The 15,702-nt window shown below is 39.7% G+C and overlaps 1 protein-coding gene across 2 annotated transcripts; it reads right to left on the reverse strand.

Moving 5' to 3' along the window:
• Positions 1–398: 398 nt before the first annotated feature.
• RFC3 (replication factor C subunit 3) lies at positions 399–13,580 on the reverse strand. Of its 2 annotated transcripts, none has more exons than XM_015852040.1 (9): positions 13,422–13,580; positions 13,126–13,263; positions 12,741–12,808; positions 9,863–9,960; positions 7,890–8,071; positions 7,286–7,422; positions 7,079–7,177; positions 5,819–5,888; positions 399–3,841 (listed from the first exon to the last, which is right to left on the reverse strand). In XM_015852040.1, the coding sequence occupies exons 1-9, from the start codon at positions 13,506–13,508 to the stop codon at positions 3,650–3,652; spliced, it is 1,071 nt and encodes a 356-aa protein (XP_015707526.1). In that variant the 5' UTR covers positions 13,509–13,580; the 3' UTR covers positions 399–3,649. The 2 variants fall into 2 exon arrangements, with proteins under 2 accessions (XP_015707526.1, XP_015707527.1); XM_015852041.2 differs by having other exon boundaries at positions 13,349–13,456.
• Positions 13,581–15,702: the final 2,122 nt, after the last annotated feature.

Here is a 15,702-nt window from a genome sequence, read left to right on the forward strand (position 1 = left end):
AACTAGAAGAACATTTCACTGTCATCTTCAGACTTTCATTTAACGGGCTACAATTTGGGGTTTTGTTTTGGATCACTGACTGAAATCCAATGCAATAAATCCACGCAGCATTAATTGTTAGTGCAGGCACAAAGCATTAAGCAAGAAGGATTAAAGACTGCTCGGGCATACCAGAGCTCTTTCCAACAAGACAAATTGCAGCTATTATTTTGTATCAATGAACTGTAATAATCTTGATTTCCCTGCACTGATAGGGAAATTTGTGATAATGAGCTCTAATCTATCTTACCTTCTAACCTGGAATAATCAGGTCACTTCTTTGGTAAAGGAGGGAACATTCCTCATGTCTGCCGTGCTAATATGAGTGTACTCAATAAAATAAACTTCAAAAATCAGTCTTCCAAACAGGCGTTATCTTTATTCCGATTAATGCTAAAGCAGTGTTGTTTACCATGGGGGCCTAACAAAAGTCCCCTCACTTTAAGAACTACATTTCTTACAGGAGTTAACATTTAGAATTCAGAATCAGGAAAAAGAGAAGTCTGACTCTGCAGCTGATCTTTGCACAGCACAGAAAGTTTAACTGAAGTAGTTGCTATCTTAGGTTTCTTGATCTTATTTTATAAGAAACTTTCACCTCTGACTTTCTGTGCTGGCATGAAGCTGACTCCTATGGAACCTCTTAGGCTGTGCAGAGTTTAAGTCCCACCCGGGTAGGAGCAGTTTTCAGTTCTCATTTTGAACTAGCAGGAGGTGATGCTGGATGAAAGCAAGGCTAATCCTCTCAGCACGCAACTCAGAAGCAACACTAAGCAGATCTCAAAAGATGAAATCAGCTGAAGAAACATCACCTAGAGGTCCTGTGTTTCTATTCAGTGTTTAGAAGTCTTTCTGACAGCCTCTACCGCTATGTGTGTGAAGCAGGTGCACACTGCTCAGCATACATCATCAAGAGTGCTGCTGTGCATTCACACACATACAGGAGGCAGAAAGACCCACACCAAGATGCTTTCTCACCCCACAGAGGTTCTGCTTTTGTGGTAAGACAGGCTACCACGTAATAGCACCATGTAAGTGGAAAAAACAGCAGAAGTCTGTGTTTTTTACCCTCACCCCCACTTGCTGGTACACAGGCTCTGCAGGGCAGCAGTCACAGTGCCAAATCTGCTGGAGTTCAAAGAGCATTTGAACAACACTCACAGATGTAGGGTCTGGATTTTGGGTGGCACTGCATGGGGCCATAAGTTGGATTTCATGACACTCGTGGTTCCCTTCCAACCCAGGCTATTCTCTGTTTTGATGACTACCTCTAAGCACATGCTCTGATGTATTTTTGTATTGAAAAACTCAAGCGGTTACTAGTTGTCCTGGAAACAAATGCACTTAAAAATACAGGCCCTGTAGGAGACACGTACAGACTTCAGAGATTCTGTGGCTGCGTATTTAAGTTTGTGCGTTCCAGACCACAACACACAAAGAAGCAGGACCAACAGTAAGAAACAGCAGCTTCCTGTTGTTGCATCAGCCATTTTCTCCACCATTAGAATCATAGAATCACCAAGGTTGGAAAAGACCTAAAAGATCATCCAGTCCAACCGTTCACCTATTACTAATAGCCCCCACTAAACCATGTCCCTCAACACAACATCCAGTCCTTCCTTGAACGGCCCCAGAGTTGGTGACTCTACCACCTCCCTGGGCAGTCCATTCCAGTAGACCATCGATCATTACCCCCCTTTCCCCCTATCCTTGATTACTTGTCCCAGGTGAGGTAGAGCACAAAAAACCAAAACCACTCAACTACATAAAGCACAGCCACACAGTTATGTTGGGACTTTAAACTTCTACACTGAACAGGTGAGGTCTTTTGAAGCAACAATCCACTGCCTCCAACTGACGTATCTTCTCTCTCTTCTCCATGTCAATACTGATCCTGCTTAATTTATGAGAATGATTCACAGAGCAGGATGTTAAACAGCAGATGATACAATTGAAAAACACAGTAATAGATAAATGATGAACAAAAAGCTGCTTTAACTCGTAGAAAGCAGGATGGGAACAGGGAGGTCACTACGTTTTCCAAGTCACAATGCCTTTTATACCCTTTCCATTACACTCTTTCCACAATGGATTAAAAGTAAAAGCAAGCAAATATTTGTAAGGGGCACTTAGCCTTGTCATGACTTCCTTGAGTTACAGCGGGCAATAAGCAAGACTTGTTTGGTATTGAAAATGAGCATAGACTAGGTTCCTGAAAGAGCAGGCAATTAGTACACGTAGTAATTCTGCCTCCCTTTCCCAGTCCTGTATCTCCCTTGTAAAATATTTGAGCATTTATCTCCACACTTATTGATTCTGCTACCTTCTTTCAGAACTAACAAAATGAGTTTTCTGGGATCTTCATCAGTCAGTCTGGATTCTCACAGCGCTGTGGATTTGTGGCACAAGAGCAGAGGGAAGACGATGTCCATCCTCTAGACATCCTCAAATACAAAACCAGTACAATATAAAGCACACTAGCACTGAACAGGAAAGTAAGAAGTGTATTAACAGTACACACATGAATGCTCAGGCTTCCAAAGACGATGAATGAGGAGAGGTGATTGGGAATTTAATTAATTTCTATATGATATTTTTTTCTAAGTTGTCTAAATCAGACAAGTGAAAGAGACAAATAGCATTAATTTAGTCAATGTTAAGGAACCACAGTACATAGGAATAACACATGAAAGACCTGCAGAACATATTGGCATAGCTTCCTTTACCTTGATGTTTCCCTGAAGACTTGCACTGTGGAGTATTGCCCCACTTTTCTGAAAGCCAGTTTACATAAAAAGTAAATGAATGCATATACCTAGTTTAACGTAATCACCTACATGGCATAAAACACTAATTTGGCATTTAATATGTTGTTCACATTCTTTTCTTTCACTTCTTAAAAAGACATACTTGTTAAAACTTGAAACCTTACCACTGATTATACCAGAGTTAAAGGAATAATCTTTATCTGAGCAGTTAAGTGCATTGGAACTAATATGAAAGTGTCAGCTGGCGTGTGGTCTTACTTTATACGGGCAGATTCCTCTTAAACAAACTTTGATGCTGTCCAACTGACTTACAAGCAACACAAAAGCACTACACATCTAATTTCAACACAACTGCTTACAAATGTGAGTCAGAAAACATTGTGTCACCACATCACTAACAATAATGTGGCTAAAACAAAAAAAACCAAAACAAACAATGAGATATATGAGTAGGCAAAATATATACATACATGCTCAAACAGTAATTTACAACATGGATATATGCCTTGCTAACAGCAAAAAAATAAACAAACCAAAAAGCATGTTCTCTCTTCTTAATGTAAGCTTACAAATACTACAAGTAGACTATCATCTAATCCATCTTCAGAGGCAATCTTTTGCCTTTCTGAAAGCACAAAGTATTTTCCATACTGATGCTATTAAACAATCCATCTGGTTTCCAAAACTGAACACTATTCTTTAGCTCATTGTGGTTTATATCCATAAGGAAGTAATATATTTGACTTTGAACGAGACCACATGCCAACAGGCATGGGCAGCAGAAAACTAACATGGCATACTTATGATATAACATACTGTATACAACTTCAGGTATATCAGGCTTAGAACATCATGTCATCTAGTCCATCCTCCATAAATTTCTTGTAAATTGCCATAAACTTTGCTACAAATGCTTCAAGATGATAAATGGCTTTGCTGCCCAGCTGCAAGCGATGTTCATAGAAGGCTGCCATCTGTGCAACTTCTCCTTTCAGTTGTCCATCACAATTATTCAAAAGTTCTGTCAGGAGACCCTAAAAGGCAAAAACAAGGCAATATTTATAAGTTTTATACTTTTAGTTAAGAGAATAACCTCAGTTTTCCAGAAATAGCCAAGCAACAACCACCAGCTCAGTCAGGAATCTAACAGAAAAGATATTCAAGAATCATTATTCCATCAGGTGTCTAATGAAAGTGGATTATAAACTGAGTCTCTTAGCAGCATTCTTGCTGAATAAGAAATTCACACCAAAGCAGTAGATAACTATTACACTCTTAGATGAGAAAACAAAATTCAACTACTTGCGCATGAATAAATGGAATAAATTAACATCATCTTCAAATACTACAACATATACTTGCATTCAGGCACATGACCATGAGAATTACAGATAGGAAATAAAGTTGGCTAAAATTGCTTATTTCCACACTTGATGACATTACTGGTCACAAAGAATAATAACCTACTCAAAATAAGGTCGTATAAAGACAATCAGAGGGCTGCAGCACCTCCCCTACAAAGACAGGCTGAGGAAGCTAAGCTTGTTCAGCCTGGAGAAAAGGCTGTGGGGTGACCTCATTGCAGCCTTTCAGTACCTAAAAGGAACCTATAAATAGGAGGGGAGTCAACTCTTCACAAGGGTAGACAACAGTGGGACAAAGGGAAATGGTTTTACGTTGAAGGAGGGAAAATTTAGGTTGGATGTCAGTGGGAAGTTCTTCACTGTGAGAGTGGTGAGGTGTTGGCACAGGCTGCCCAGAGAGGCTGTGGATGCCCCATCCCTGGAGGTGTTCAAGGCCAGGTTGGATGGGCAGCCTGGTCTAGTATTAAATGTGGAGGCTGGTGGCCCTGCCTGCAGCAGGAGACTGGAGTTTCATGATCCCTGAGGTCCCTTCCAACACAGGCCATTCTGTAAGGAAAGGGCTTATTTAAAGCTTATATAGAGATGCATGTATGGACACAAGATGCTCTACAATACTTCACTCATGAGAAAACAATTGCACTTGTAGATGCCAGAAAATCTCTGCAAATCTCTATTAAAGCTTGGAATTAAGCAAGAAGTATCACGAGTACATTAGAAGTTGAGGAATGGTCTTCATGCTGAAGGTGCACTCTAATAAGAGGATAATGCAGGATGCAGTAGGCCACCATCAGCAAAGATTAAAGCAAAATAAGTACTATGACTGTCACAAGACAAAAGTCAGTTAACGTGACCCAAAAAAACCATTTTGTCTTGTAATCATGTCTGATGTAAACGTCCACCTAGAGTAGTTGAAAACATTAGTTGCTCTTTTGTTTTCCACCCCGCCTTCTTCCAGCATCTGCCTAATAGAAGAACATACACATCCCATTTAGTGGGAGGTTTTGGGGGGTTTGGTTTTTTTGGAGGGGACAAGAAGAAACCTGCTGCTCTAGTTTCCTTCATTGAAATTCAGGACATAGCAACTATTGAATATTTCACAACATTTTTACCAAGAAGAACAAATGATCTAATTTAGTCCATAAAGTATGCCTATACTTCAATACAAAAACAGAGCTTAGAAATCTTCAGATGGACAGTGCAGGTCTTCCTTCATTTTTTACTCAGCTTTGCCACCAATGACAAAGTAAGTTTTAGTAAATCACTCTGAGACATCTGAACAAGGAAACCTGAGAGGGAAAACATCAGGTGTATTTATAAGTTAGAGAACAGAGTCTTCATGCCTTTAAAAGCTAAACTACTCAATCAGGATCCAAAGGTATGCAGCTATGAACATAACAGTCAAGTAGATCTACTCAGGGTAGTTAAAATTGAATGTTACGTATCTACCTGTGCAGGAACAAGGTCTTTAGCCAGTGCTTCAAAGCAATGACTTGGACTATTTTGATTACTTTGTAAAAACACAAAAGCATCATAAAGTCATTCACATCCATTTGGAAAGGACAAAGCTTTTCTTCAACACCTGGATGACTTCGATATTTTTATTTTTTAAATAGATAATAACTATACTACAGTTAAGAGCTAGAATACCTTCATTATAATCTCAGGAGGAATGCAGTGCGTTAGGAGTTCATAGAGCCGTCCACGAACCTCTAGAAGTCTGTTGGAGAGACAATGAAATATCAGCTGTATATCCACAAAGCATACTCATTTTCACTGCTTGTGAATTATGTCTCATTTTCACTACTTGTGAATTATGTCATAGAGCAGGAAAAAAAAACAAACAGGCAGAGGGTTCTTTTGTTGTAGGTTTTAAAACCAGAAGCACTGCATCTAGGATGGTTTCAACTCAAATGATACCTAACACCTTTTGTTCAAAAAAGTAAGACATAATACATATGATATATTTACATACATTTGTAGTTTACAGCTAACATCAAAGCTACAAGGTTATCAGAATTTGTCTCAGGCTCTTCTTTTAATTCCACTTCCTATCTAAATACTTATTATTTACACTTAATATTAATAGAAGATTCTACATGTATGAGACGAGTTGTACTAATATAGAGGGTATCTCCCACTGATCTTGAAAAAGAAATCACTGATTTTATTGTCTCACATTAAGTTACTTAACAAAATCACGTTATGATAGAGGTGGTGAAACAAAAGTTTTGAATACAGAAAAATAAAAGAAAGCAAAGAGCATAGCACTCAACTAAGCTTATGCTCACTTCTGAATACAAAGCTGCAACAGATTGCATAGAAGATGCAGAGAAAGTGACAGTTCACCAGACTGAAATGACTTCACCATACAAGAAATCACTTTGATTTAACCAAAGAACTGAATACAGAGTTAAAAGAGACCTAAAAACTCATGAACATTCAAGACATTCAATCTCTGATGGATTACTGTAATTTACACTCTTTATTTTTTATTTATGAGCTTTCCTACCACAACGATCAGAAAAAGGGCTATTCCTTTCATCCTTTCAAGTCCTTCTGTATCTCTCCACTCTGTTCTCTCTGATATAATTCTTTTCATACAGGTAACATTTTCCATTCTCTGATCAGTTTGACCAACTTCTGCAGACTCCTTAAAACTTTTCAGTGCAATACTTAGAAATGGATATTGTATTCCAAAACAAGCCTCTTATACAAAGCAGAGACTTACAACAGTTTCATGTGGGCTGTTTGTAATCTGGTATACCTATCTATTAAATTATGAAGTCTAGTGAAATGCCAGAAATTACAAATTACAAGAAATGCAGTACTTAGAAACACAGCATAATTAGCATTCAGCATAAAGCAAACAAACAAACGCAATTTATAGCTATGAATATATCCATCTACCTTTGCGGTGTCTGTTGACTGACAATAGCATTTGCAGTTTCTCTCAGATAAATTTCCCAGTCCATCTCAGGTATGTCTTGCTCAGCACTGAAAGGATACCTGCATTGAAGGTAATAAAGCAAACTGTCATCTGGTCTAACAGTGATACAGAAGTTGATTCATATGCCTTAGAAGCATAGCTTACATTAGGTCTTAGCAGCCACTTACTGTTGTACTCTGCAAGACTCACACATCAGCAGTGCTTTCCGAAGATTCCTGCCAGATTTCTCTGCAAGCCTTTGAGCCAATTCCTGTGGGAGAGTCAGGCCCTCTTTCTTACACACACTGGACAACACGTGACAGATCTAGATGGGAAACAGCATGGAACATGGCATTTACCAAACAGTTTAACACCCACAGATTTTCCTACTTGAAATATTTCTAAAGCAGAGATGGACTGAGCTATCACGAAGCATGCTTGGCAAGTCAGCCACCACTAAAAACTAGGTTACTTCGCGGATATAAATTATTACCTAAGCCTAAGACAAGAACTTATCTGGTAAGAATCACAGAATTATCAAGGTTGGAAAAGACCTAGAAGATCATCTAGTCCAACCATTACCAATACTTCCCAGTTAAATCACATCCCTCAACACAACACCCAAACTTTTTGTGAACTTCCCAGGGTTGGTGACTCCACCACCTCCCTGGGCAGTGCATTCCAATGCCTTACTACCCTTTCCGAGAAGTAATACTTCCTAATGTCCAGCCTGAATCTCTCCTGGCGCAGCTTAAAACCATTCCCTCTAGTTCTGCGTATGTTTCAACATACATCTTCAATGCTGGGAGCAGGCACTCGTACAGTCAGGCATCTGCTTTGAATAGGTCCTATAATTTTTGATATGGAGTTGCAGCACAGGATAAGTCTGCAGGTTGCCATGTACTTCTCCATCGTTCTTCGCAAAGCATGCTGGGCATCTTTAGTGAGTTTGTCGACTTCTGTTAACAGCACCACTGAAAAAGCAAAAAGAAGTATTCTGAACTCCTTAATAAAAGGGTTTTTTATGTTAAAGTGATAATGCTAAAATGAATTACACAAGAAGCAAAGAGGCAGCACAGTTCCACAGAAAAAAACTAAAGCAATATTAAGAAAACCTATGTGCTTTTTTTGACTGTGCAGTCTGCTTCTCCCTTATACTCTGTACCCACATAATAGAATTCTCTTCAGAGCGGGGTTGCAACACTTCAGTGCCAAAAAGTAATTCAGGTAGGTGTAGAAGCTTTCATGCTGATAACAACTTTTTAAAGGAATTCTATGTAAGAAACGCAAAAAGCATTTATGGTGTAAGGCCATATCAATAAAGCACACATTTCCTGAAGGCTCCCCTCAATGTATTTTATATTTAAAGCTGATGACTTATCTTAGCAAAGGAGCAACAGAAAGCTGCTTTGTTGCAGTACTAGCAGGGTGTTTGATGGTATTTTAAAGAAAAACATTTTTTAAACAATCTGGAGACGCCTGGTATGAAACTACTGACTCTTGTAGCAACTTTTGGCAGGTTCCTCCATAGGCAGGCAACTCACAGATGAGTGAGGAAAGCAAATGGGATCCTGGGCTCCATCAGGAGAAGGGTGATCAGAAGGGATAGGGAGGTGATTGTCCCTCTCTACTTGGCTCTTGTGAGGCCCCATCTGGAGTACTGTGTCCAGGTGTGGAGCCCTCAGTACAAGAAAGACATGGAGATTTTGGAAAGGGTCCAGAGGAGGGACAGGAAGATGATCAGGGGGCTGGAGCACCTCCTCTGTGATGAAACACTGGAGGAGTTGGGTTTGTTCAACCTGGAGAAGAGATGGCTGCGGGGAGATCTCTTTGTAGCCTTTCAATACCTGAAGGGAACCTACACCCATGAAGGGAGTAAACTCTTCGAAAGGGCTGACAATAGCAGGACTAGGGGAAATGGTTTTAAGTTGAAAGAGGGAAGATTTAGGTTGGATGTTAGGGGGAAGTTCTTCACTAAGAGAGTGGTTAGGCCCTGGAACAGGCTGCCCAGGGAGGTTGTGGATGCCCCGTCCTTGGAGGTGTTCAAGGCCAGGTTGGACGGGGCCCTGGGCAACCTGATCTAGTAAATGTGTATGTTTGGTGGCCCTGCCAGGCATGATCCTTGAGGTCCCTTCCAACCGAGTCATTTTGTGATTCTGTGATCCATGATTCTGTGAGTCACTTCAGTACACTGAAAAGACCCCTGAGAACAGCTTGGAGGAACCAGTCAGTATTCTTCTCCCATTTCCTCTCTGGTTATATTTGGAGCCTGAGACCAGACAATTTACCAGCTACTTTGACATAACATGGGGTGCCCACAGGTCTAAGAACAGTTACAAAAGCAAGAGAAAAATATCAAGTTCAAGACCATTGTCAATAATTTCCTTCTCTGTTAAGATTTCCTCTATCCTTCAATTTCTTGTCCTATAGTTCTAGTTTTGCTCTCAATTCAGTTGAGGAGAGGAAAAGCAAATTAGTTACAGAAATAAGTGTTTCTTGAAAAGAGTGGGAATCCCAATTCCATTTGCCCAGCTACTGTCATTCAGCTTCATCCAGTCTTCCTAAGAAACCAACACAAGATACAACCTCGTATGGAGTATTCAACCACAGACTTTCCACAGATAAACAAAAATGCCAACTTGTTTGATTTGATAAAGGCTTACACATATTCACATACAAGACACGTGTACACACAAAACAATCACCTGAAACCTTTTTATAAAGTTTAATTAGTATTTGGACTGGGTTTAACTGCTTTTACTCACCTTTAAAGTCTCGCTGGGTACTTGTTTCAAGTTGCTGGGATTGTGCTACTGTCTTCAAGAGTTCCTGAATCACTACACGATCATTATTTCCAGCATCACTATAATAAGAGTTTGAATAGAACTTTTAGAACAACAACTTTATACAGGATATAAAAACCACTGTCTTAAAGTAGCCCTATGTTCAACCAACCAACAAGAATGAGAGAATATTTCAGAAGATATCAAGGTTAGAATTAACCTCAAAACATATTTTATGAAAGTTATCTTCCTAGTAATAAAAATCTCAGAACTTATGAAGGCACAGCTGGATTAGCTGCACTGTTTAGGAAAGCTGCTAAAACTGTTGTCAGATGTTTTTAATCAGCTCATTATAACAAATTATTATTATTTGTTGTATAGGAAATGTTTGGTCACTTGCAATTTGGACAGTCAGTTACTATCAAAGATTTCACCTATCATTATGGCGAGACAAAGCAAGTCTATGGTAGGGTGTATGGGAAATCACAGCTTGAACCTCTGATTAATTAGCTGAGGCAAGTGTTGGGTCAGCTGCGGGAGCACAGGTGAGAGTAATTTAGCTGTGCTCCTAGAAGGGGTGGACTTTGACTCCACCTCTTCTGAGACCTCATTGCTCCCCAGTGGAGACTGCCTCAGCTTTCCGGTCAAGGCATTGACATTGGTGAGTTTTCTTTACTAATAAACTTTGACTATTTACCACCATCTTGGTCAACATCTTTATATTAGCCACCCTTACACAGGGTGACTAACTCAAAGGACTGGTGTAAGTGCATATGAGTTTTTTCTTAAAACTACACGCCTAATGTAAACTTGAATGGCAGGAACACTCAAATTATAAAGTTACTAAAAAAGACAGATATTGCATAGGTGGTTAGCTTGTTACTCTTAGAAGACAGGAAAACTACTGCCCACATTGGCACTGTGCAGCTTTCTTAATCCTCCTGTCGTACCTAGGTCAGATAGATGCAACAGCCACTGGGGGCTGATCATACGCAACCACAGCAAATAATCCAGGAAAACAATAAGCAAAAGCTAATATCACCCACAAACGTACTCTTCATTGTTCCTTATTCTTTCACTTCTCAGTTACTCAGAGATACCTATTTTACAGAATCTTAGAAAGAACCACAATGATCATCTCATTTCAGTCCCCTGTTATATGCAGGGTCGCCAACCACCAGACGAGGCTGCCCAGAGCCACATCCAGCCTGGCCTTGAATGCATCCAGCTCAAATAACTACTCAAATTACTACTGTTCAAGCAACAAGCAGACAACACTTTGGAATAAAGATGACAGTCTCCTTTTGGAGGAATAATAATGGTTCTGTCCAATAAAGTTCCATAATGAATTCAAAGTCTGTAGTGTCCTACCCTTTTCCAGAAGATAATTTCCTTTCCCTGATAGCCATTTATCGTGTTACAAAAGATACACTACACAATTTCACAGTTCTATAATTCAATCAAAATTTGCAGGCCAAACCGATAAACATTAACACATACAGGTTCACTGGCTGGTCAGACATAAACACGGCAACTGTTCAATCACTTGGAGCCCACGTGTTAACTCTTACAACTCAGTCATTGTATATAATGTAATACAGCAATTCCACAATTTTAGGACTTCTTTTAGATATAGATATATAATTAGAGTTAGGGTACTATGGTTAGGCTGTAGTTGGACTCGATGATCTCCAGCCTGGGTAATTCTATGATTCTATTATAATATAGATATGTTTCAAATTGAAATTGCTCTAAAAAGAAACAAGTATTTGTAGTATTTGGCTAAACGGATCAGGAGACCTCCCACACCAAAGTGTCATTTCTTATCGCTTATTCTTGTGTATAAAGTTTATTAGCAAAAGCCTCAGCCTCACTTGTTTGAAATGAACACCAGCAGATACTGATCAATACAAAGAGACTAAAAGCAGCACAAGCTTTTAAAGGAACACACGTGAAAATGGCTTTTTAATAGTAAAGCAACATGAGAAAATGTTTCGTAATAAGCACAGTGCTAGAAGTTAGTTCAGGATACACACTGTATTAGAATTTCAACTCCAGAAACAGAACTGCTATAACCAAAGCCTACTGCTGCATACAAACATCTACTGTCCTGTGATTTAAAGTAACATTAACAACAACTCTTTAGAGCTTCAGGTAAATGCAAGCATTATTTCAGGCCACTGAATTGTCACCAGCAAATTCACTACAGTCAAAGAAGACATACAGCACAGCATAATAGCTCCTGACATTTACCTCAACAACTTATTTCCTTCACAACAGGACTCCCAGTATTTTGTGGGCATTTTCATTGTTATTACTGTTTTGTTTTGCTATTTAAAGGAGAAATCCACCTCTCTGCTCCATGCCACTTTAAGACTTAAAGGCCTTGCTTTCAAGTCTCTTTAATTTTGGATTTGTGACAGAAGTAATGACTTAGGATCACTGGTTCAAATTGAAGTTTCTAGTTGCAATCAAAATGGATAAACCAGAATTGTTCCTGGGTAGCTAGTCTGCAGTGCAGATTAGCTATCTGCACTAGCTACTAGGAACTACCTGCACTAACTAGGACTATCTGCACTAGCTACACTACTAGGAAGTGTGTAATATCTGCACACTTACGTGGCTAGTTAAGCAGAACATTACTGCTAAGTACAAAGAAATTCCAAGTTCTCTGGTCACTCAGCGCTGTACAATTAAAAATCCTTTCCCTACCCTTATTTGCAACCCAAACTTCAAATCATTATTTATTGCTTAGGCAATAAATTGAGCAGTCAGGCCTTTATACACTCATCTTAAAACCACTTCAAATATAAGACATTGATCACAATGCACGCGGGACTTCTTTTTAAAGTATACTTACCTTGGGTTAACTTCAAGGTGGTAATTACTTGCAATCGTGCTAATTTCAATTTTCTTTTTAGAAGGTGCCTATGTAGAAAGTAACCATAATAAATCAGTATCTGAAGAACTCTTCAAGAAATGAAATCTTGCAGATGATAAATTGCTGGGTCTCAGATCAAACAGACACTAAAACATTACTCCTATGCATCTTCTACCCAAAAGAAGAAGCACTGATGCATCATCCAGCCTGTAGAATAGTAATTATAGCAATGTATAGCTCCTGTTTGTTACTGCATCATCCAGGTACTATATTTGTACCACTATTGTGGTATAAAGGTCTTACAAAAGAAACACGTCAGTATACAAATGTCTACAGTTATTGGCAGTAGAATTAATTTTCCTACCGTTATACTCTGATGCTCAATCCTCAGTTTCTCCACACCCGCACCATATAATTCTCTTAACAAACACATTATCCTTGTCTTCTTTCCAGCTCCTGATGGCCCATACACCAACAGATGAGGGAAGTCACCACACTGAACCTGAACGCGAAGCAATAAGATCCATTAGTTACAACAGGATTTTCCTTAAGCCCTGCTCTCAAGAGCATCGACCCCTCCCACATACAGCACAGGGAACGTCACCCCTGCAGGGCCAACCAACAGAATTTGGTCCTGAAGGGAACTGCCGAGCCCCTCACCAGGCTGCGGAGCTGCGCCGCCTGCTCGCGGTGGAAATCCAGGCGGCTGAGGGCGCTGGGCCTGTACTTGTCCACCCACAGGCTCATGGCGGTTGAAAAGCGCGCCCTTCCACCTTCCCGCACAACCCCGGCTACTACCGGTGGGAGGAGCGGAGGCTACGGCGGCTGCCGAGGGAAACAACGCCGGCAGGCAGCGCTTTCCTCCCTCCCGTCCTTCCCCCGCACTGAGCCAAACCCCCTGGCTCCAGCACGCCAACCACCCAATCATCCCAACCCCCGATGTCCAAACTCCTCCTGGACAGCTTCCATTGCGCTCCCTGTCGCTGTCAACAGGCAAAGAAGCTCAGCGCTGCCCCCTCCGCTCCCCTGTGAGGAAGCTGCAGCCATGCCAGTCAGGCCTCCCTCCAGCCTGCCCTGCCGCTGCTTTATGAACTCTGCCTTTACAATCTTTCAGATCCTTTGTTCAATTTACCGACTTTTTAATAATCTCTGAGTGATGCGCTGCTCTTTTGTCTATCAGTGCCGTGCTAGATTTAATTGCAAACTCTGACAGAACTCCTTATAATAACCCTCTGTGTTCCAGCCCCCAGAGGTACTTTGTGTTTACAGATGCCTTTCACCTTCTGCAAGTACTTTGTCAGACTCCAGGTTCTTAAAAAGTATCAGCAAAACCAAATATTTTTTGACTGAGGTCAAGCTTAAACAGATAGCATTCTGTCCATCAGGCTTTTGATACTTTCAGCTCCCAAATGAGATCGAGCAGAACTGAAAGAATCTAACAACTCTGCCCTTAGCTCTCTTTAATATAGATCATTAAATTTCCATAGGATCTCTTGTTTTTCCAGAGGAGAAAATCTTGGTAATGCATTTATGTTTTCAGTTAAATTATTCCTTCCCCTACAAAGTAATTAAACAGATGAACAAAATTGCTTTGTTAAGTAAATATCTTACCACTTTAAAACGTGGGTCTGAATGAAGCATTGTAGTTGTGGTACTTTTTATCTGATTAAAGTGCCTTAGAAGTTTTGATTTTCTACTTCATTAATTTTTCAACTTCACTATAAATCTAAACAAAAAGAAGTAAATATCCAAAATGGAATGGTTTGACCATGTGCATTACAAATAAATTAACATGAACAATACAGGAGATTGTGGTAATTTCAGTTGCAGCCGCAATTCACTTCAATGTAAGGACTGCAGTAGTACATTTTGTTCAGTCCAGCAGAAAGTTCAAGAGGTAAAATGACTTCTTTGCATGAATAAGCTAGAGAATGTACCTCGAAATAGAGATTTTAATTACATATGGCATTCTGAGCCACATGCTACAAGCAGCCATGTTATTAGAATGTGACACAATGTCAGGCACTATGAAAGAAGCTCCATCCAGTACCAAACTGAAGTCAAAGTATAAGATCTGGGCCCAGCATTTAAATGTATACATACATTTTTGCCAATATTAAACTGATTATTAATGCAACGTTAGAAGAAATTAGAGTGTTCTTACACTGACCTCCTCAGTCATTACAGTGTGATTGCTCCTAGCAATGCAAGCAGCTATTAACAAGTCCAAGTACCATTTTGTTGTACAACAACTTCTGTTTTTCTGACAAGACTGTGTGGCGTCCTTTGATCCTTCAGGCTGCTTACTTGACTGAGATAAATTTTCTTTTCAGTTTCAAATGTTTTAGTAGATTATTGCCACTCTGTTGGCTGTCACTCTCGGTTATGTCACCCTGTCCCCATCAGAGTGCCTATGTTGCTGCAAGTAAATTCTAGCTTATCAAGAAAGAGTAGATCACTAATTAGAATGGAAAAAAAAGAAAAGGCTGCAATGAAGTGACATCTGTTCTGTTGGTGACATGCTGATGTCATGCAGATTGAGTGTGACAGTAGAAAGAAAAGCGCTAATGGTGATAGCAAAAAATAATCTAAAATAACAAGTTATATTCCATATAGACTGGCAGCACTGAAGAAGCTGCTTCTTTATAGGAGGTGTAAAATGAAGAAATCTTAAGTTGTTCAGCAGTCTAATGGGTTATCTTACAATCCTGTATTTACCCTGAAAGGGTAATGTAACAAATACAGCACATAATTCATCTATGCAAGGATTAGGCAAGCTAAAAAGACACAAGAAGATACTGTTTTTGCAGTTACTAAAGGAGCATTATGAAAAAGGCTAGAGATAATATTTAATTGGATGATACATCTTGTTCATCAGTCATTACTGCAAAAGCTTTAGTATATCTTTCTACCTCAAAAAGATGATGCAAATTCTTTTACT

This window comes from Coturnix japonica, chromosome 1, assembly GCF_001577835.2.
Source record: "Coturnix japonica isolate 7356 chromosome 1, Coturnix japonica 2.1, whole genome shotgun sequence".
NCBI lineage: Eukaryota > Metazoa > Chordata > Aves > Galliformes > Phasianidae > Coturnix > Coturnix japonica.